This window comes from Formica exsecta, unplaced genomic scaffold, assembly GCF_003651465.1.
Source record: "Formica exsecta isolate Colony F162 unplaced genomic scaffold, ASM365146v1 scaffold581, whole genome shotgun sequence".
Lineage (NCBI taxonomy): Eukaryota > Metazoa > Arthropoda > Insecta > Hymenoptera > Formicidae > Formica > Formica exsecta.
In genome coordinates, this window is record NW_021853075.1 from 22,200 (window position 1) to 44,569 (window position 22,370).

Consider the following 22,370-nt stretch of genomic DNA (forward strand, 5'->3'; position numbering starts at 1 on the left):
ACAGTTTCTTTTATGCATAGCGACACGTGAATAGTATTGTAATAGTGGGAGACGCTACGTCACAAATTCCTTTCCTACAATACTTTATCATTCACGCGACGATACTCGAACAGAAAAGTAGTGACGCGAGACGCTCCGTCAAATTTTTTTTCCAAACGCGATCGCGCCAACTATCGAGGAATAATTTGATTGATATGATTAATATTATTAATAATTAATTATCTTTTACATAGTTATTATAGTTAAATCATACATTAATTATATCGCGACAATAAATTTCGAAGCGCGTATTTCGCATAATTTATTTATTTAATTTTATTTAAATTTCATTTTATTTATTCAAGTACGAAAAGTACTGACAAGTCCGAAATAATAAATTATCGTTTTGTTGCTATGTCTCTTTATGAGCAATAATTATTATTTCTTTAATAACATTTAAGTAAATAATTTAAATTTAAATTAAATTAAATTAAATATTATAAAGTTAAATATATTTCTTCCGGTACTTTATCGTTCGACTCTCTGAGGATCTAAATATGATTCACATTGGGAACACGCAGTTAAATAATCGAATCGCAGGATCGAGTAACCAACTTAATGAAAAACTTCGTGATACATATTTGTCGATTAATAAATAATTAATCTATAATTTAAAATACTTATATAATTTATTATTCGCATATATATATTTATCATAGGACGTGAAATATTTCGGCAACTTACTATCAATAACAATATGTTTGGTCTTGGCGGCGTAAACATTAGCGCTCTATTGTTTATGTTTTATGTTTTGTTATCATTCGCGCGGCGATACTTGAATAGTACTGTAATAGTGGGAGAAGAAACGTGAAAAAAATCTACTCCTCCCGATACTTGAATATATCTTTATATTATACGATATAATATGAAAAATTGTAACAATTTCCAAAACGCGGAGGTCTATTCTATTATAATTATTATGTTTTCCTATAATTTTAACCGTGTTCTTTTGAATTAAAAAGAGTTTTAAACATTAATAGCATCAATTAATTTTTTCACGTTTATACGATCGCCCGATGATAGGTATACTGTCAAGTTTTCGCAAAATGTCATAGGAAAAACGGCGATATTTCTTGCAATATTGATTGGAGCGTAAAAATGTTAAGAATTTCTTTTATATATCATGGGATGCTACCCAAAACTCTAAATAAAAAGCCGGAACTGCGAAAAAATTTACCCTTTAAATATCTGGTACTTTATCGTTCGACTCTTCGACAGTCTAAATATGATTCACATTGGGAACGTGCAATTAAATAATCGAATCGCAAGATCGAGTAATTAACTTAACGAAAGGTTTCGTGATACACATCTATCGATTAATAAATAATTAATCTATAATTTAAAATACTTATATAATTTATAATATTTCGCGTATATATATATGTTATAAGACGTGAAATATTTCGGGAACATATCATATTATCAATAACAAGGTGATCGGCCTTGGCGGCGTAAACATTAGCGCTCTATTGTTTATGTCTTATACCTTGTTATCATTTGCGCGGCAACACGTGAATAATATTGTAATAATGGGAGACGCTACGTCACAAATTCCTTTCTTATAATACTTCATCATTCACGCGACGACACTCGAAAACAGAATAGTGATGCGAGACGTTCCATCAATTCTCTAATAATGGAACGACGATTCTGAAAATCAATCAGATTTTTGTTAAAGGCGGTGAAAAAAAGTTCGCGTTTATTCACATTTTTTATTTGCGAAAACAGAATAGTGATGCGAGACGTTCCATCAAATTCCTCTTCTAAACGCGATCGCGCCAACTATGGAAGAACAATTTGATTGATTAATATAATTAATAATTAATTATCTTTTACATACGTTAGATGTTAGATCATACATTAATTATATCGCGACAATAAATTTTGAAGCGCGTATTTCGCGTAATTTATTTATTTAATTTTATTTAAATTTTATATCATTTATTCAAGTACGAAAAATAGTGACAAGTCCGAAATAATAAATTATCGTTTTGTTGCTATCTCTCTTTATGAGCAATAATTATTTCATTAATAATATTTATTTAAATATACTTTAAATATAATTTAAATTAAATTTGAATTAAATATTATAAAGTTAAATATATTTTTACTCAACTTCACGGATCCGTGAGCTCTTTCCTCGTCATTTAATTGAATTTCCGGTATAACACTTTGTTCGCTTGATTGCGAGTCCCAAGATTGTCCGACCAAGTTTATCGGCCTGCTTAAAGGAAATTATTTATAATTCTGACATTTTTAAATGCGTCGTCTCTATTGATTTGAAACTCGTACAAAGAGAGATTCATCTTGAAAGCTCATAAATTCTCCAATTATTTTAGAAATGTACCTTCTGCCGGAAGATGTACCATTTAATCCCGAATCATTCTCCCCTCGAGTTCGTTTCTCGTTGTTACAGCTGGACGATATCTGCTCGCGCCGCGACGAATCCTCTTCGGCATCGTTGTTTGTCAATCCTTTGTCTTCCATCGTATCGCTCGAGTTCCCGATAGCGACTTGCGTATCGTTCCTTCGTGTTATCTCTAAATTTCGAGATAATTCCGTTCGAGCTTGCGGCAACGCTGGTAGAATCTTTTTCCATCTCGATAGCGGGACGTCGGCCACATTCTGCCTCTTTTCAGCTATTTTGAACAATTTACGACCTAATTAAACGAAAGGGTTCGTGATACACATTTATCGATTAATGAATAATTAATCTATAATTTAAAATACCTGTATAATTTAATATTTGGGTATATATATACGTCATAGGATATGAAATATTTCGGCAACATATTATTAATCACAAGGTATACGGCGACGTATAGCGCGTTATTGTTTACATATTACGGCTTTATTATCATTCGCACAGCGACACTCGAATACTGAAGTAGTGATGTGAAACGCTTCATATGGTATCGAATTCTTCCTCTAAACGCTATCGGGACTAATATTGAAACATAATCCGCTATAATTATTATAAAATTAACGATCAATTAACTTTTGACGAACGACACAAAACTGTATCACGATGATAAATCTTTATCAAAGATCGACTGTGCATGCGATTGTTCCGCGATTGGAAGAACCGTGCAGTGTCCCGCAATCATCACGTATTCGACTAATCATTATTAACCGTGTTTTCGCGAGTGAGTATAAGTGCTACGTGGATACAGCAAAGAAACAGGAGAGGAAAAAGAAGTTCGGAAAAGCATCAGGCGATGGACGGAGCAACGGTAAGTAATTTATATTTGTATTTATCATTTTATATCCACTTGGCACACTTTTTCTTTGTTAATCGGTATCAATAATTATAAAATCTCTCAATTTGAGAGACTATAATAATTCCTTAAACTTTCCCAAAAAATCGTACGCGCAGAAAAAGCTTTTCGCTATTATAGCTAATCATAATTTGCAAAATAAAATAAATTTCTGAACTACAGCAAAACGGTTTGCTATTGCACCTAATAAATAGATATCACATAGCTAAGATATTCGCTGTCCATATATTACAACTAAGATCTAGTTACCACACGCAGTTTTTAGTTACGGCAGCTATTTTTTTTTTCGTATGGGCTAGAAAATTGTCGGTACATAACGGCTAAATTGAAAATCCATATCATATGTTATAATATTTTCAAAATATACATTGCTCGTTCCGTACGTTCATGTCTCAGTTGCATCTGAAACAATAGCATATTTTTTATTATTTTAGTTTAACTTATCGATATAACATATAATATATTTTAATATATTCTTTGATGAGTATTGTTACCCTTAGGTCGTTATTCGCTTCTCGCAAAGATCCAGCGAGAGACGCCATGTAATAAATAATTAACGTCATCAAAACAATCAGAGGTATTATTATACCAGGCGACGCGACGTAGTCGAGACATCTATAAACAAAGATGGATTAAAATTCTCGTGATCGATTACGCTGTATATATCTTATATGATGTAGTAATAATAATTGAATGCCTTTGACAAAGCGTGCGGAGACACACCGTTGAATCACTTGTGGAAGCGAATTTATCAAGGTCTGTGTCGCTAAATTATAAATCTTTGGATAACCAGAAAATGGGCCGCAATGCCACGAAGGCTCGACCCAGACTATTGCGTAACCGACCGGCAACACGCACAAAAACAGCATGGTCAGTAGAAGCGCAAAGTAGAAATTGTTGGATCTGCAATTAGATAAGTGTAGAAAGATGCATAAGACGATTGATAAAAAGGGGGAGGGGAGGGGGCAACGCGTATGTAATATAGCGATATTTTAAATCTTCCAAAATATAATTTATTTAGAATTTATTTAAAATTGTGCATGTGTGCCATAAAAGCGTGTAATAAATAATGCGTTACGAGCTGACCTGGAGGCTCGGAAAACCACCTCGTGCGGCACGTTGCATGTGAGAACCGCCCAGGAACGTAGGTACATCAAGATGCCGAGCTTGAGAAGGTTTAGCGCTGTCAAACCGGGACTGAAAAACATGCCCATCCAAACCATGCCTTGATTGTACACCAAGTGAAGTATGTTCTCGGCGATCTTGAAGTCGCCGTATTGCGGAAATTGTTTCTCCAAGTCCCAGCACCAGCAGTTGTTCATGTAACGCACGAAAACGGCGCGGAAGAAATCCATGCTGAGGGTAGTTAATATAGTGAGTATCTGAGAAACGGAGAAGAAACACGATGAACCACCGCAAAAATGTATATCTGTGTGTATTTGTGTGGATTAACTATCTATCGAAGAAACATAATATGCGAAAATTTAAGTCGAAACATTAAGGGGCCATACCCGTTTGAACTCTCGAAAAATTACGGCATGTTGAAAAAAAGTTTCGTTTAAAAAAAAAAAATCCATCTTTTTTTTGTTTATAACAAAAAAATAGGGAATCGGATTAAAAAAAGCTTCGTTAGTAGATGCGGAATCTTATTAAGAACTCGCACGCAAAATTTGAAGTCAATCCGTTGAATGTAGCCTGAGTTTTCATGCACAGTGTGCATCAAAATATAAATCTGCAAATATTCGTATAACTTAAAAAAAAAAAAAAAAACTGTATCACGATGATAAATCTTTATCGAAGATCGACTGTGCATGCGATTGTTTCGCGATTGGAAGAACCGTGCAGTGTCCCGCAATCATCACGTATTCGACTAATCATTATTAACCGTGTTTTCGCGAGTGAGTATAAGTGCTACGTGGATACAGCAAAGAAACAGGAGAGGAAAAAGAAGTTCGGAAAAGCATCAGGCGATGGACGGAGCAACGGTAAGTAATTTATATTTGTATTTATCATTTTATATCCACTTGGCACACTTTTTCTTTGTTAATCGGTATCAATAATTATAAAATCTCTCAATTTGAGAGACTATAATAATTCCTTAAACTTTCCCAAAAAATCGTACGCGCAGAAAAAGCTTTTCGCTATTATAGCTAATCATAATTTGCAAAATAAAATAAATTTCTGAACTACAGCAAAACGGTTTGCTATTGCACCTAATAAATAGATATCACATAGCTAAGATATTCGCTGTCCATATATTACAACTAAGATCTAGTTACCACACGCAGTTTTTAGTTACGGCAGCTATTTTTTTTTTCGTATAGGCTAGAAAATTGTCGGTACATAACGGCTAAATTGGAAATCCATATCATATGTTATAATATTTTCAAAATATACATTGCTCGTTCTTTTTTTATTTTCTCGATAATTAATATAATTAATATTTAATTAATATTTTGTGTAGATATTTTAATATTTTATAAAATATTTTATAATAGTATAATTATATACTTATATATAATTAGATATTTTAAATATAAGAATTATATTTTTATTGATTATATTTTTTAAAAGTTTTTATCCAAGAAGAAACTTTTTTTGGTAATTATCAAATATTTATTATACTAAATATCTATTTAAAAAGTAATAAAAAATATGATGTAGTAATAATAATTGAATGCCTTTGACAAAGCGTGCGGAGACACACCGTTGAATCACTTGTGGAAGCGAATTTATCAAGGTCTGTGTCGCTAAATTATAAATCTTTGGATAACCAGAAAATGGGCCGCAATGCCACGAAGGCTCGACCCAGACTATTGCGTAACCGACCGGCAACACGCACAAAAACAGCATGGTCAGTAGAAGCGCAAAGTAGAAATTGTTGGATCTGCAATTAGATAAGTGTAGAAAGATGCATAAGACGATTGATAAAAAGGGGGAGGGGAGGGGGCAACGCGTATGTAATATAGCGATATTTTAAATCTTCCAAAATATAATTTATTTAGAATTTATTTAAAATTGTGCATGTGTGCCATAAAAGCGTGTAATAAATAATGCGTTACGAGCTGACCTGGAGGCTCGGAAAACCACCTCGTGCGGCACGTTGCATGTGAGAACCGCCCAGGAACGTAGGTACATCAAGATGCCGAGCTTGAGAAGGTTTAGCGCTGTCAAACCGGGACTGAAAAACATGCCCATCCAAACCATGCCTTGATTGTACACCAAGTGAAGTATGTTCTCGGCGATCTTGAAGTCGCCGTATTGCGGAAATTGTTTCTCCAAGTCCCAGCACCAGCAGTTGTTCATGTAACGCACGAAAACGGCGCGGAAGAAATCCATGCTGAGGGTAGTTAATATAGTGAGTATCTGAGAAACGGAGAAGAAACACGATGAACCACCGCAAAAATGTATATCTGTGTGTATTTGTGTGGATTAACTATCTATCGAAGAAACATAATATGCGAAAAATTAAGTCGAAACATTAAGGGGCCATACCCGTTTGAACTCTCGAAAAATTACGGCATGTTGAAAAAAAGTTTCGTTTAAAAAAAAAAAATCCATCTTTTTTTTGTTTATAACAAAAAAATAGGGAATCGGATTAAAAAAAGCTTCGTTAGTAGATGCGGAATCTTATTAAGAACTCGCACGCAAAATTTGAAGTCAATCCGTTGAATGTAGCCTGAGTTTTCATGCACAGTGTGCATCAAAATATAAATCTGCAAATATTCGTATAACTTAAAAAAAAAAAAAAAATCTTTTGGCCTGAAAATTTTTATTTAAGTACTTAATAATATTGTATTATTTATAAAAACCAATGTTAATAAAAACCATATTTTATAATATTTTATATAACACACAGATATTGTAATATTTTAATAATATACATAATTAATTATAATAATTTATAATTAATAATTATATATATTATTTGTAATTATAATAATTATATATTATTACAAACTTTCGAAATATTTCTCTAATAATGGAACGACGATTCTGAAAATCAATCAGATTTTGGCCTGAAAATTTTTATTTAAGTACTTAATAATATTGTATTAATATTGTAAAAAAAGAAAAAAATTTTTATCAGATCATTGCGCTGCAAAAAATCTAGAAAATATACTCATTTTTCAAAGGTTCAAACGGATATGCCCCCTTAATAATGCGCGCTTTTTGCAACTTGTTTTATTTTTAATTTTTTTATTTGTGTAATTCCTTGCATTTTGCCCTGTTCACTTTGTGTGTCTTACCAAGTCCATGACGGTGAGCTTGGCGAGTTCCTGGCCGAACATAGTTTCCCAGCACAGTCGACGCAGTTTTCTGCGGGTGTTTGGATCTAATTGTTCCAAGGGAATGGCTGGAAGCGCGCAAAAGTTTACATATTTAAAGCTACCGGAAATAAATTGAAGAACAATAAAGTAGACTTGACGAGCGTTTACCTAAATTCTTCGGCGACGTAGTGGTGCAGTTTTTTTCGAAGCATTTCACTGTATAATTTTCTCTCGATTGCAAAGTAGAAAGGCTACTTTCCGAGCTAATCGTTGTAACTGTTCTAGGTGTGATTTCTACTGTAGATGAGAATTTTCCAGTAGATGACACCTCGTTGTCTAGAGACGACGAAGTAATTATTGTTTTATCGATAAAATCATCCGTGATCGTTGATGAATCTGCAATTAATACAATGCAATTTATTATTTGTGTGTTGTCAATGTGTATGTAATTTGTTATCTACAGTTGAAAATATTTTATTTAATAGTAAATAATATAAATAGCTTTATCATAATTTACACTTTGATTATTAATTAAGATAATGATCTTTACCTTCCATCGTGCTCGTTTCGATAATTGTCGACGTCGCGTTTTTACCCTGAGACCAAATAGAATTTGTATAAAAATCTTCGACTATCGTCGAATCAGTGAGATAATTGGCGATTACAGTGGAACTTGTGTCGTAGCCATACGTTCCGTTATCCTCTATGCTGCTATTTTGTTCTTCATAAGATGCGGTATAAGATTCGTCGCTGCTATTCGAAGTTTCGTATAGGTAACTCTCGTAATCAATGTCCGAATAATCCAACGTATCGTCGTCCAGAAAGGGATTAAGGAAGTACGTTTCCTGTCTGATGGATGTTAGCGCTGAATAAAAACGATCGTGCCGATCAAAATTTCTCGCCGGAAAAAGTTACGACATTTATTATATCTTCACGGATAAGGAATATATATAATAAAGCGACACATTTGCCATTAATTTTTTCCGAATAATTTCTTTCGCGTTGTAACTCTTCTCGTTTTACAAAGTATCTCGTAAACAAGTTAAAAAGTTAGATAATTAAAGCATAATTAAGACATGAATATTTTTTGAAATTTATATATAAATTATATAAATTATAAGCTTATAAATTGTAAGCTAATAAATTATAAACTAAGTTGAAATAGCATGTGTATGTCTATCGGAAGTATATTTCTTGATAAGTGGATCATACTTGGTTCTGTAATTTGTCTCTTAGCATGGGAATGGGTAATGTTGCTTATTAAAACGAGACTCAAAGACGCCAATGTCGCGATTTGCTGCGTACGCGTCAGCTCGTCACCGCACGCTACCATTTTATACACGCAATTCGTGTTTGTCGGTTTGAGATCAGAAAGATCGTCTTTCTGCGAAGAAAATATAATAAAACTTAGTCGATGATTGCGTGTAAAACACGGATAAAATCACAAATAACACATTCTCACTTTATCTACGTGCTACGAGATTTTTCTACGAACGATAATATACGGATTACGCACCATGGAGTTTACTTTTTGAAATAATGCGAATATCAGCGAGTAGAGGTTTAGCAAATTCAAGACCATTATCCTGAAACAAGCAGTCAAGTGTATCGTTTGTATTTTCCATCGATATAATTAAGTGACGACTTTACCGCGCCAGTTGTATCCGGAGCTGCTTCCTGGGATGATAGCTTTCGAGGAAGCCGAGGATCTCGAAGAATATCGGGAAGAGGCTCGTGATTAAAGACATAACAATCGTGATCTCGTTCTGTCGCCACCAGTTGTGCGAATCGATCTCCGTCGTGCTTCGTCCAACCACCTCGATCACGGCGTACGCCGATAACGTGAGTAAAGATAACACCGCGACGTTCACGAATATCCTCATCGATATGATCTTCCAGCTATAAAGTACGGATAAAATTTTTTTTTTTTTAAACAAAGGATTTTCTCAAAGTTTGATGAAGACTTTTAACGGGAACAAAAATTCGAAATATGTGGCGGTTTATATCCGTAAACTTCTAGCTCACTTTCTGTTATCCTTTTGCTTCTCCGCTTCCTCCAGCAGGACCTCCTTGAAGCCTAGCACGATGCTGGCTGTACGATTGTGCGCGGTCTCCGGATTACCAATCATAAAGTCCCATCCTGTGAAGAGTTTCCATGAAAAAACGTACTCGTCCTCCTTCTCGGTCAGTTTGCTCAGACGCGAATTTTCCGCCATTCTGAAACGAAATATCCACTCGCTTCGTTACTCTCTAACAAGGATCGCGAGTAATTCCGGAAATAACAAAGAGACTTCACGATACATTTGTTTGAAAAATACACAGCATCTCTTCTCGCAAAAAAGATATGGTACACAGGATGTGTCTCGACCAGCTCTCTATAATTAAAGATCTCGAGAATGTTGTTATTAAATTTTTTTTCGAAGAGAAGCTGTGCTCTGCGAAATTTAACGATAGCAAGAGATCTAAGTCTAGGTACTTGCGGAGGATCGCGACGAAGCTGTACGTGTACACGACCAAATTAGTGACAAAGTACGCCATAGGTAGTCGATAATTGCTGTTGGAGTCTTGATTGGTATACCATCCGTAGAAGAACGGGGAGTATTTTAGCAAGCCCTCGAATTCCCACAGGGTCAACAGATGCTTAGACTTGACGCTCTCCTCCTTCAGCATGATTTTCCTCTCGCCGGCAAGGGTCGCATTCGCGGTCAACATCTGGCAGGGAACATTGCAAAAAAGCGTAGTTTCCATCTTGGAAGTAAAGAATATTTCGCTAATATATAGTCGCTTGACAAAATCGCGAAAAAAATAATTTCTCCACCGATTGAAGATATCTTACCTCGGGTATCGCGACGAACGCCGTGAGGGTCGCCGCGATGACGAGGTTGATCCAGAAGAGCCAGCGGAGGAAAGTGAAGTAAGAGGCGACGGCGGATCCGAAATGAGACTCTATCTCCATGATACGGATCTCCCAGGGCACGAGCCACGTTCGCAGATTGATAAGCTCACGTCGGAAGTACTGCCATTTCTAAAAAGAGATGATTTATATCTATCGCGATCTCTCTCGGTACGTACACTCATAAATTTCACATGACGGACTTATCGGAGGGAGCGAAATACGTACCTGGGTCACGAAGAGCGAAACGCGCGCTATGACGTCTTTGGTGCTGCGTCTTTGAGCGAGTCTCTCCTGAAGGGCTCCCTCGTGTCGCCTAACGTAGGCCTTAGCCTGTCGTACGAGTCTGATTTTACGTCGAAGGGGCCAAGGCTGTTGCTTCACGCCGCCTAAAACCTCCTTGTGTAGCTTGAGATTTTCGAAGATTTGCTCTTGATTGCCGCTCTCCTCCATCGAGATTACCGTGCTATCAAATTTATCCATTTCTTTTAATCAAACGATTAAGACTTATACAAGAATTACGTCCTATTCGTAATCGCCTATATAATACTTTTTACGTAACAGCCAAATATCGCTCGCAACTCTCTCGCTGCAATAACAGCAATCTAAGAAGAAGATTGCGGTTTTGGACGTTCAGAGCTAGAGTGAATAAACCTCGCAATTCGCAGGAGATTCCTAGATTACGTATTTAATTAATTCAATTCCAGCTCGTGGAATTTCTAAAAAATAAAGCTCGCGCTAAAAAGGAGCTTCACGAATTACGGTTTTATTCACTCTCTGAGGATCAGAGTATGAATTACTAACTCTCCCGAGCTCGTGGTGTAAGCCGAGGATCGACGACGCGCGACACCGTCGACGTCGACGCCAAAGGGAGAGGACGGACGTCTCTTCCTCCGACTCTGTCGCCGTGTCGAATTCCGTCGTTGCATGATCGCGCAGACCGAGGCCGAGTAATCGTCCTCGCTGTCATTCCCCTCGTCGTCCACGGTCGATTTCTCCGTCGATTGTGCCAGATTCTGCGGAGTCTCACCCGCGGGATTCGCTCGTGTGGATATCGCTTGTCGCAGACAATCGGTAGCGTTATTTATAATGCAAATAAACTCATCGAAAGAAATTTAACAAGAAATTTTCCACATTTTTAATTGCATGTAATTATTATTAAATTTTTCCGAGATCTTAAGTCGATGAATTACATATTAATCTTGCTATTAATCCACCATGTTAAAAGCAAGTTCTCTGAGTATCTTGTGAAAATCAATTTATACAGTGTCTACAATTCGTTTGCTTTTTTTTTATGAAATATCATTTATTACGTATTTTTCCAATTTTTTTATATTATATATCTTTGTCTAATTAAGTCTCAAAATAATATAATCTATCTTTAATTTAACCAGAGAATATTTTATTACTTATTTTTTTCTCTAGAGCTATATATATATATAAATTTTCAAAAAGCTTTCATCATTTTCCATTGTTTATAATCTAAAAGCTATGTCTCAACATTTTCATTAAGGAAGATTTGACTTAAAGTAAATATATTGGTAAAATAAGTGTGTTTAATGAAAAGCAATTCTATATAAAATTTGCATAGTGTTTGATATCATAAATATTAAAAAAAAAAAAAACTTGATTGTCCATTGGAAATTAAAAATATATGAAGATAAGTGTTAACAAGAAAAAAGTAGATTATCTGCTGGATAACTTTATCCAACAATTAATTAGACAAAGTAAAATATTGAGCGCAAAATATCTCGATCGTATTTAATCGATATAAATTATACGATGACTAATGTGCGTGTATATCTAATTTATATTTATTTGCAATATAGATAAAAAAATACGGATAAAAGAGCATAAAATCGACGTTTTTGTCAAGAAAGAGAAAGATTTGTAAAAAAATTTATTTAAAAAATGGCGTGGTAGATCTGTCATGATAACAGCAAATATATTTCGCGCAACGGATTGTGTGTGTATGTGAGTTTCATTCCCACTAACCGGCGACGGAGATGCGCTGCATGTCGTCGCGGTATCTCGCGTCCGCGACAATCCGCGAATTTTCCTCCGCGTAATTTTCGTCGCGCTGGCACTCGACGGTACCAAACGTAACCGACTGTCGACTGGCCGACGATTGCGACTGCGACGGGGATGACGGACCCACCTAGGGCGAAAGATACCAATTACTGTCTTCGAACAACGATCATAGATCTCCTTCAGTCACGCGAGTAATGAAGAGCTCAGCGACCTCAGAGAGTGAGAGAGAGAGAGAGAGAGAGAAAGAGAAAGAGGAGACCCATTTTCAAAATCATTTCGTACAAAATCTCGAGAGCTTTTATCAAGTTTATTAATTCCAAAACGACACGAAGATACGAAATAAATATCAGTCTGTGTATTTAGTATGTCTCGAAGCTCGATATAAATTTAATTTTAATTACAAATTCTTCTTTTAAGAGGACAATTTTTTTAGAGAATAAAAGTAAATTTATGCAGCAATTAAAGTTTTTCATCTTTATATTATAAAGATGGAAATTTAATCTGTCAAAATATTACCAAATATTGATTTCGAATCTTGGATTTTCCTATGATTTAGATTGTCTCCCCTTTACTCGTTTTCTTTTCGATAGAATTTCGATTTTTAACTCGAATCTCTTTCCTAAGTAATCCGAGGTCGCACGCGACGCGACACACCTCCAAACATCCTACATACTATACGACTCGATTGGATCAACGTATCTGCTTGATCAAAGATAATAAGAGGATATTACGTCTTATTTAATGTATTAACGATTCACGCAGATGGCTTTAAAAAAAGAGAATTTTTCATTTACTAAATCAATAGTTCTTAATTTTTTCGATTTCGATTAACATATCTTTCCTTAGATTTTCAAAAAATATGATTTTCTTTCCACAAAGAATATAAATGCTTTTTTTTCATTGATAAGCAATAGAAATTAGATGCAGGCAAAAACTTATCTTTCTGCACAAAAAATTTTGTAGCATTCCTGGCGGAATGCATATATTCTCCTCAAAAAAAGCATTTTATAGGTCTTTATTTATTTTATTAGATACGGACATTAAGTAATGGTCTGTAATTTTAGATAAATTACAAGCGTTTATCTTATTTTACATTTGATAACATTTTATTATTATTATTATTTTTTTTTTTTTTTTTTTTTTGACATTAAACCATAAAGCAATAAAATAATTGTTGAACTAAAATTTGAATTAATGTAAATTTGAGCTTCTAATGTAATCTTATGATTCTCAGCGCTTGCTCACATCGAAAAAAGTATCAGTTATGTACGAAAAAAGAAAAAAAAAATAAAAATAACGGGAACCTAAAAGTATGAGTCACGTTTAATAAGCCATCGTTATATATTCCTTGTTCTTTGTACGACTCCACCCCTGTTTCGCAGGTAATCACTTTCCCCGAGGGGGAGTGATTACTATCGTGTATACGTGCTACACGCGATAGTATATATATCCCACGAAAATCACTCGCATGCCGCTCGCATCGGCCGACAGTAATTTTCGTTAATGCTCGCCGCGATCGATTATAAATTAGTCTCGCTCTAATTTATTAGAAATTGTTCAAAACTGTAAGTAATGGTTACGCGAAACAAGTGAAATGAGACCAAGGTTATCGAAGAAGAAAAAAATATTATCATCTTAATTTTTAATATATGTAGAGCTATATAATATAAATAGCTATTTAATATATATATATAATCTAGAATTATTTAAATTCACTCTCTTATTTCTGTATTTTCTCTCTTTTAGGAAGATTTAACATAACAATTTTAATATGTCAATTTATCAAATAGGACGATGATTGAATATGTATTTTTTTTTTTTACATACACATACATCCTTGTATTAATATTAATATAACAAAACGATTTTTGTTAGAATGGAATACCTGCATAGCCGCTGAAGATGCTGCTCCAAGCTCGGAGGAGCGCAGAGACGTTTTGTCTAGTTTCAAAATACCGGGAGTTATCGTCTTTTGGTCCATCAATGAAGCCGAGTCGATTTGCACAGATGAGTGTAATACCTATATTATATATATATATTAATATATTAACCGGTTATTTAAAAAACAGAATCTAGCTTAAAACGCGCAAATACATCAAACAAATTTGATTATTATTTATGTCAATTAACGTGCATAACGAAAAATGAAATGAGATATGTGAAAAGAGAATCCGACGCTCGATTTAACATTGATCGGAGATGATCCGATCCGACACTCGCGACGATCTCCCGACGTACTGTTAGCTGGAGCTAGGAATGGTTGAATAACCATTCGTATAATGAACAGTTGTTGTATCATTTAACGTATGCATGCTAAAGGCCGTTAAAAACACGCATTCTTCTTTGTCGCATTAGTAAGCATTTCTTCTGCTCGCACGCAAATTTGACATATTATTATTTTGAGAATATATTAGATCATATCACGTTAGTGTGCAGATGTTATTCAGTAAAGCTAAGGACAAGGCCAATAAAAGGGAAAGGGTGGGATAATCATACATATTAAAAATTCATAATAGAATATTATCACGATCGCATTTGTATGATTTACTCAAAATTTTTTTCAAATTTTTGTAATAAATATCATATTAATTTTAATCGCTAATAAATTAAAGGCTAATTATGGCGCGATATCGCACTAAATACATATAAGGATGGAAAGAGGAAGGAAATAAATACGTATTGTACTCTGTGAGAGATCACGCGCGTATCTCTCCTTTTTTTATTTACATTACTTAAAAATATACTGAAAATAAATTCTCTCGACAATTGGTACTTTTGGCACAGATTTGTCCGCTAGATGACAATTCTCATACACGGTAGTACGCTATATATATATGTCGCGACACGAGTAAATGTACAAATCGATGCGTATCGATATGTATTCACGATTCGTCCCTTTGGATACGCATGGGAGACATGCGTGATATAAATCCTCTAAATTTCTCGAACGCGACTATCATTTCAATTTTTATAAACACTCCACAGATGTTACTTCCGTAAGATACAATAGATAAATGTACGATCTGTTGAAATCGCGATTTTTACACGTTTGTCGTAGGAATCTACTACAATGATTTATTGACTATATTGAATGATGTTTGTGTGATCTATTGGTAAAAGTCCTTTTCTCAAAATTTTTATTAATAACAAATTTTATTTAACAAAATTTATTCGGATGTTTTTCTAAGATCCAATTTCAAGCATTGGAAAATTATAGACTTTACATTCTAGAGATATATTATTCGAAATTCGAGTTTGAGCGATCGAGAAGGAAAAATGCAAACCCTGTTATATCCGTTTAAATCAAAGGTCCTCGAACCGCGCATATAATTTCTTCATCATTTATATCTAACGGGATATATGTGGATAACGTAATCTTTGTCGGGGCAAAGGTTATCAACTCATTATTGTATCATATAGTTTCCGGTCACTTGGTCGTGTGACGAGCCCATGTTGTTCGCTGCACCTCGCTCATCAGATCGTTGCGCGAGGGTAATCGAGCACTCGTCGTGCGAGAAGGCGGTGGACCCGAAGTTCGCAGGATGGTCGCCAGACTTTTCGGGGGGTTATTCTTGTTATCGTGCGTGCTCTGAGTCATCGAACTCTGCTTCGGACTCGCTTTCTTGGCCGTACTGTCTACGCGCCTGCCCTGCGGCGGAGGATCCAGGATTATCGGAGGTATGTCGATGGAATCCTGCGGATTCGAACGTTCCTGTTTGATTTTAATATCGGTCATCGAATGAGTTAAGTTCCTATCGTTGGTACACGGCAACGGTTTTATGAAATGTTGATGCGCGTCTGAATTATCTGTTCCGTAGTTGTCGAGTTTGTGAGTCATGATTGGCGATGAGGAGAAGCTGTTTGGTTGAGAGACCCGCAAGGACGCTGAATTTGGAGACAATTGGGCTGAATTCTAAATTCAGAATTGAAAAATTGCGATTTAAATTAACAAAATTAACAAAGTTTACAAGAGAATTTTTTTAGACATTAAGTTATAATATAATATAATATAATATAGAAAGCTATGATAATAAACCCCCTTGCTCTTCTCTCCAAATAGCATGAAAACATTTAAGAAGCTTCAAATAAATCTTCTATTTTGATCACTCATTGTTAAAAATATTATCAAATAATCATAGCTTTTTGTGATGGCTCAATGTTGAAACGCTTGAATATAAATCCAGTCGATATAACGAGAAATCACTCACCGTTGGTCCACCGCACGGAGGTAAAAGCAGACTCGGACCCATCGCGTACGGCGACGGTGTATTGTAGGGCGATCTTTGTGGCTGAAACGGACTTAGGTTGTGCAGCCTTTCCAATAGCTGTGTTTGGAACTGCAATTGATCCGTGGTAGCGTTATTACCCTGAATACCCATGGCGTTGAGACCGCCGGAATAGAGCGTATCCGGCAGATACGAGCAGTAAGGAAAGGTCGGTGGATCCAGCTCCCATGGTGAGCTCTGACCTCCGGTCCGTTGACACTACACTCGAGAAGATGCAATTTGGAGAACAAGATCTTTCCAAAGTCCACGATAAATTTAAGAGAGAGACAAATATTGTTCTCTCGTCTCTTTCTCTTTCTCTTATATTTTTTTATATTCTAATAAGAATAATAATTATACACATATGCATATGATCCAGATTACATTTTGAGTATTTACTCGTTAATTTATCCAATAATTTATTTGTGAGATATATATACGAATCTTGAAATTTATATGTAAGAAACTAAAAATTCTTTCTGAAATATTTTTTTCATATTTACATTCTTTGTTCTCTGTATATTTTTGTGCTCTTACCTCTTCCAATTCTTAAATACTTTGTCAGATATTATGGACCCGAATATCGCGATGTCTGATTAGGATTTTGTTCTTATACCGACAGAGATCTTGAGTAATAAGTGATAAAACATTACCTAGCATTGGTTGGCAGCGTGTACTCCGAAATCCCGTGCGAAGACCTGTTAGACAACACCGTCATACTGGTGCTTAATTGTTATTATATTAGTCGTTAATCTTAGGATGACATTCTCATTTTTTTCTCGCTATCAGATACCTCGGATCTAAACATGTAAGTGATTAAGAGAAGAGATATACGCAACGCACTGCATTAATCAAATCACTCGCATCGTACAAGACTTTTACTTTTATCGATGTTAGTATCGGCAAGCTTTCTGACTTGTATTTTTTGCGCACTTTTGAGGGTCGAGGCGCAAATACTCGCGCAAATAATGCAAATAGTCGAGGCTACGGCTGTTTTCGACGTCTTATCGGCACCAAACGAAAACGCCTAAAACATAGCGCGTGCATTGCTAAATATTCATCGGAGCACAGAAAAAACAAGTTTCGTTCGGACGCATTACAATCGATGTAATGTAGTGTAGTGAGTGCAGAACAAAATCTTGTGTATGTATAAAATATTTTATTATAAAGTTAAAAAAGGTGTGAGAAATCGGTACAAAAAGGACGTTAACGGTATTAAAAAAGAGAGAGAAATAAAAAGAAAAATACAAGATGCATTCGGTTAAACGTTAATTGAGAAATGCAACGCTCGATCAGTCGGTGCTTCGGTTCCATGCTCCACCGGAGTACTCCGGTGTCATGGAATTCGGTAGAGCGTTACCTGGCCGAGGCTCGACAGATCGGGAGCCGCCGCATTCTGTTGCATGGACGCGGGCGTACTCGGTATTTGCGACTGCGAGGTGACGTGACCACCGGAAACACGTTCCTGTTCCCTCAGGTGACTCACCAGCGCGCTTATATGTTCTAGCAATTCCTTATTTTGCACTAGAAGTTGGTGTGTCCTCGCCTAAACAAGAAGAAGAATCACGTCCAAGTAAAAAATTTCAGTTGTTAATTTCGTTTATTAAAAACTGATGAGATTAAATGAGTAGACATTTTTCATCAAATTTACTTTTTTGTCGTTTTGACAGACACACGGATAATGTATGGTTTTATCTCCAAAAAAAAAAAGACATTAAAAAAGAAAAGTGTAAAAATAATACTCTTCAAATATACTAAATTATTTTGCCTCTGCTATTTTGATAAATTATAATCGATTATACAATGAGATGAATCACGCATAGACAAGTGCTGAGCGAAATATTTATGCGTTCTGGTAATTGATTCGCTTATTTATACCTGAGCTTCGACGCGCGCTGCCGTTTCCGCCGCAAGTTGATCTTGAAGAAGTCGCGCATGGGCAACGGCAGCTCTGGTTTGTTGACTCTGTTGCTCCAAACGTTCACGTAGGAGCTGTATTTCGTGCTTTAGGGCTGTTAATTCGCCACCAACCAATAAACCTCCGCACTCGGAAGTTACCGTGCCCTGTAAAAAAGAGAGAGAAAAGATAAATAAACTATATATACATATAGTTATAATTAAACTAAGGGAGGACCGATAAAAAAAATATGCAAGAAACGAGAACTACTAGTAGTGTAGACGTAAAAGTTGCTTCGTGGCGTCCAAATTGCATCTTGCTGAAATCTATAATAGAGCAAATTATATCGTTACGCAAGGAGACGTTTTAAAATTTATGAGGCGTACCGACGAAATAAACTTGAAAAGTGATAAACAATGTGCTACCGTAGAGCAAAACAGCTTTCGGTAACGAGCCATCTTATTTTAAGACTTCGACTCCTTCGTAGCTGCCAAAGTACTTCGCAAAGTATCCTTTAAAATAGCACACACTGCGATCTATATTCTTGATACGTTCGTAATTATATGAATCTTACCGATGGCGACTGTCTGATCGGTGAGGTAGAGGTCGTTGTCGCCGGGCCGTCGTGCGATCGAAGTAGACAGGTAACGGACGTTTGCTCGGGAACCGAATCTTCAGTATCCCCCAATAATGATATGTCTGAAAATAGAGATGGAAATTAAAAAAAAAAAAAAGCTACAGAGATTTTTTATTGAAAGATGATTTTTTTTATATTAACACCATTCTTTCGCAATAATTTTAGGAAGAAATCGACGACGAGATGAAATGCTCAGTTCATACCTTTATGTACCGGTGGCGGAGAGGGCTGGGATTGCTCGTTGGGAATTTCGTCTTGGTCCTCGTAAACATCACCGTGGTAATTCTCACCGTGGCTCTCCCCGTCCTTGTCTCCTCGAGGATCACGATCCTCCGTGGTATTATTTATACTTAGTTTATGGCACACTTCGAAAGCCTGCCCGACCGTTCTGACCACCCTCATAGCTTGACTCTAATCAAGTAAAATTAATTTATTTTATCTTTGTCTATAAGTGATGTGTATAATATTGAATTATACTATAATATACAAATATTATAAAAATAACAGGTTTTCAGAGATAATATTACGCGTTGCGTGAATTTCCTACATCGGTCATATCTCAATAATTCTACTCATCGAGATTTGTTGTTCCTTGATAAAATATCGTATTTTTTTTAAATAAAATGTCGAAGAAAAGATGCGCGCGTCCTTTACCTCGAGCTCGTCGAGATCCTCGTTCTCCTCCTCGAAAGGATTCTCGTCAAAGCTGAGATCGACGCTGTTTTGCGCATGTAACATCTTGGGCCGCATCGAAGGCTTACGCATTTTCAAGTAGTTGAAGATCTCCGGCTCTTTGAAGGAGAGCTTCTTGCGCGGCCTAGGCGTGGTCTCGAAGCCCAGGGGGCTGCCAGGGCCAGGGCTGCTCGTTGACATTGACAACTCGGTCGAAGCCATCGCCGACTTGAACGAATTTTTCAGCATGGCTCTCTCCGCGATCCTCTTTCTCACGATCCGCCTCGAATTTTCGCGTGTTCGCAGCTGCGGATGCTGTCATCCATCTCGGCAGCAATCTCATCAACTATATTTTCTTTCTCTTTGTTTAGACGACGCTCGTCACGACGCGGCACAAAGACGCACCGTTTACTTTAAGAGTTTCTTTGAACTTATTTCAGCTTGTCGAGCCCATAAAGAAAGAGTAAACAGGTATGAAATTTTATTTACCGAATGAATCGCAGCTATATAATGTGTGTACGAAATGAGATATTAAGGGTGAATTCCATGAAAATTCCATACAAATTTTAATGCAGCAAAATCTGAAGAAATCTCTTTTTGTGCGTGATATTTTAATTTCTCAACAGTTTTCTCTTAATGTAGCCTGTAATTTAAAAAAGTCCATAAAATCCTTAGAAGTGAAAATTTGAAGTTAAAGTGAAGTTTCACAATTCATTTTCACGTGTCTCAAAAATTCAATAATAATGAAGAGACTTAATTATTGCTATTGAAGTCTCCAGATTTTTCCGCAGTGCTTTCAAAATAAGATAATTATCCTAAGCGTTTCTTGTACATTGAGTGCAAAATCAACTTTGTAATATTTCAGAGATAAAATCGTGCGATTTTTTATATTGGAAATATGAAGAGTATCCGGCGTTCTATATATAAACATAGTAATTGTACAAATTCCAAATTTTAATCCCCATATAAAATAACATGTTTGCCCATGCAACGCTGACATGTGCAAGAAGCGAAATGACCGCGTATCCGACATGAATTATATTAGGTAAACATTTACAAATGTCTAAAATGCATTATCCCTGACGCCAAATGCTGCAAAAGTAATGGCATAATAACGATGCATCAGTTGCATCATTGACAGGGGTAGATGAAGGGTGATCATAACTCGATACTCTGACGCGAATACCGCGGATATATTTTACATTCGGAGTGAAAAAAGACAAAGGTCTATCCCTAGATTCAAATAATTGATGTTGACATGCGATGATCTGTACATCGTTTTCATTTGTATAAATAGTCGCGACGCGACTATTCAATCTGGCAAATTCCCCGTTGAATCGTGCGTATTTTGAAAACGCATACGCCGCTTCCGTGAAAAGGATCGCATATATTGCACACGCGCGTTGTTTGTCAATTTCTTCGTCGCGTCACTCGACGATCAACTTTGACGTAACTATAATTTTCAGGTCAATAAAAAAAAAAAAAAAAAAAAAAAAAAAAAAAGATCGCATATGCGCGTTGTTTGTCAATTTCTTCGTCGCGTCACTCGACGATCAACTTTGACGTAACTATAATTTTCAGGTCAATAAAAAAAATAAAAAAAAAAAAAAAAAAAACCGAAATCGATTATAACAGAACAGATGAAAGAGGGAAAAACTGGAAACGATGAAGCACCCTAGTTTTCGAGAAAGACACGGAGAAAATTCTTCGCGATGCGACACGGAAATCGATTTAAAAAAGTAGTAAATCGTAAATATTATTAATGGATTATAAATAGAGTAAGACAAATGACATTTATGATTTTTTATATTGAAACGTTTTCCGCGAGTTTTGATAAACCGATATGAAAATTAAAAGAGTAACATTCAAAAAATAACAGCTATTACACATAATAAGTAAATAAAAAATAATTAATCACAAAAATTAAATGCAAAAATTCTGTAGATATAGTTCTCAAGAAATTGTATATTATATAATAAAATAGGACAATAGTAAAATAGAATGAGTTTAATAGAATTGTGTGTGTATTAAAATTAAATAATCAAATTTCAAAGAAAGAGTATAAATTGAACATTAAAATCTGTAGAGAAAAATTCGATTTGTATGCACACGCACTCGTAATGTATATCTGGAAAACAAAATTACATTATGCAAGTCCAGTCGTCGTAGTATCCATAAATTTCTACATAATCCATAATTTTATAATGTAAAAAAATATTATCACCGTATCTCGATTAATTCCGTGCACGCGCGCATCATTGTATTCTCTTTCATTAAAGGCGGGCGGATGCAAATTGCATAAAATCGCGCGTTTTGTTTTAATTGTAATCCGACGTATGAATCGCTTGGCATTCAATCCAAGGCATTAATCAAATGACTACAGATTT

At 35.6% G+C, this 22,370-nt stretch overlaps 3 protein-coding genes across 11 annotated transcripts in view; all 3 read right to left on the reverse strand.

The window, feature by feature from the left end:
• Positions 1–3,693: 3,693 nt before the first annotated feature.
• LOC115242223 (transmembrane channel-like protein 3) lies at positions 3,694–14,542 on the reverse strand. The gene is made up of 16 exons (XM_029818338.1): positions 14,398–14,542; positions 12,477–12,639; positions 11,286–11,538; positions 10,710–10,947; positions 10,425–10,613; positions 10,065–10,300; positions 9,614–9,805; positions 9,239–9,487; positions 9,105–9,174; positions 8,801–8,972; positions 8,139–8,453; positions 7,757–7,984; positions 7,568–7,674; positions 6,388–6,683; positions 6,025–6,204; positions 3,694–3,932 (listed from the first exon to the last, which is right to left on the reverse strand). Exons 1-16 carry the CDS (start codon positions 14,491–14,493, stop codon positions 3,758–3,760), a joined length of 3,159 nt encoding a protein of 1,052 aa, XP_029674198.1. The 5' UTR covers positions 14,494–14,542; the 3' UTR covers positions 3,694–3,757.
• Positions 3,926–4,734, reverse strand: LOC115242224 (transmembrane channel-like protein 3). The gene is made up of 2 exons (XM_029818339.1): positions 4,404–4,734; positions 3,926–4,220 (listed from the first exon to the last, which is right to left on the reverse strand). Exons 1-2 carry the CDS (start codon positions 4,670–4,672, stop codon positions 3,950–3,952), a joined length of 540 nt encoding a protein of 179 aa, XP_029674199.1. The 5' UTR covers positions 4,673–4,734; the 3' UTR covers positions 3,926–3,949.
• A 655-nt stretch (positions 14,543–15,197) lies between the features above and the next one.
• Positions 15,198–22,370, reverse strand: part of LOC115242230 (carboxyl-terminal PDZ ligand of neuronal nitric oxide synthase protein-like) — a 24,376-nt gene continuing 17,203 nt past the window's right edge. For 5 of the 9 annotated variants that reach the window (XM_029818362.1, XM_029818358.1, XM_029818359.1 and 2 more), the window contains 6 exons: positions 19,515–19,722; positions 19,249–19,373; positions 18,656–18,841; positions 18,138–18,323; positions 16,721–16,996; positions 15,198–16,425 (listed from right to left, as the gene is read on the reverse strand). In XM_029818362.1, coding sequence (XP_029674222.1) covers positions 15,940–16,425; positions 16,721–16,996; positions 18,138–18,323; positions 18,656–18,841; positions 19,249–19,373; positions 19,515–19,722 — 1,467 coding nt within the window. In that variant the 3' untranslated portion in view covers positions 15,198–15,939. Of the gene's footprint in view, positions 16,426–16,720; positions 16,997–18,137; positions 18,324–18,655; positions 18,842–19,248; positions 19,374–19,514; positions 19,723–19,965; positions 21,460–22,370 lie in introns of those variants that run through there. The other 4 variants (XM_029818365.1, XM_029818364.1, XM_029818366.1 and 1 more) reach the window with 4 other exon arrangements.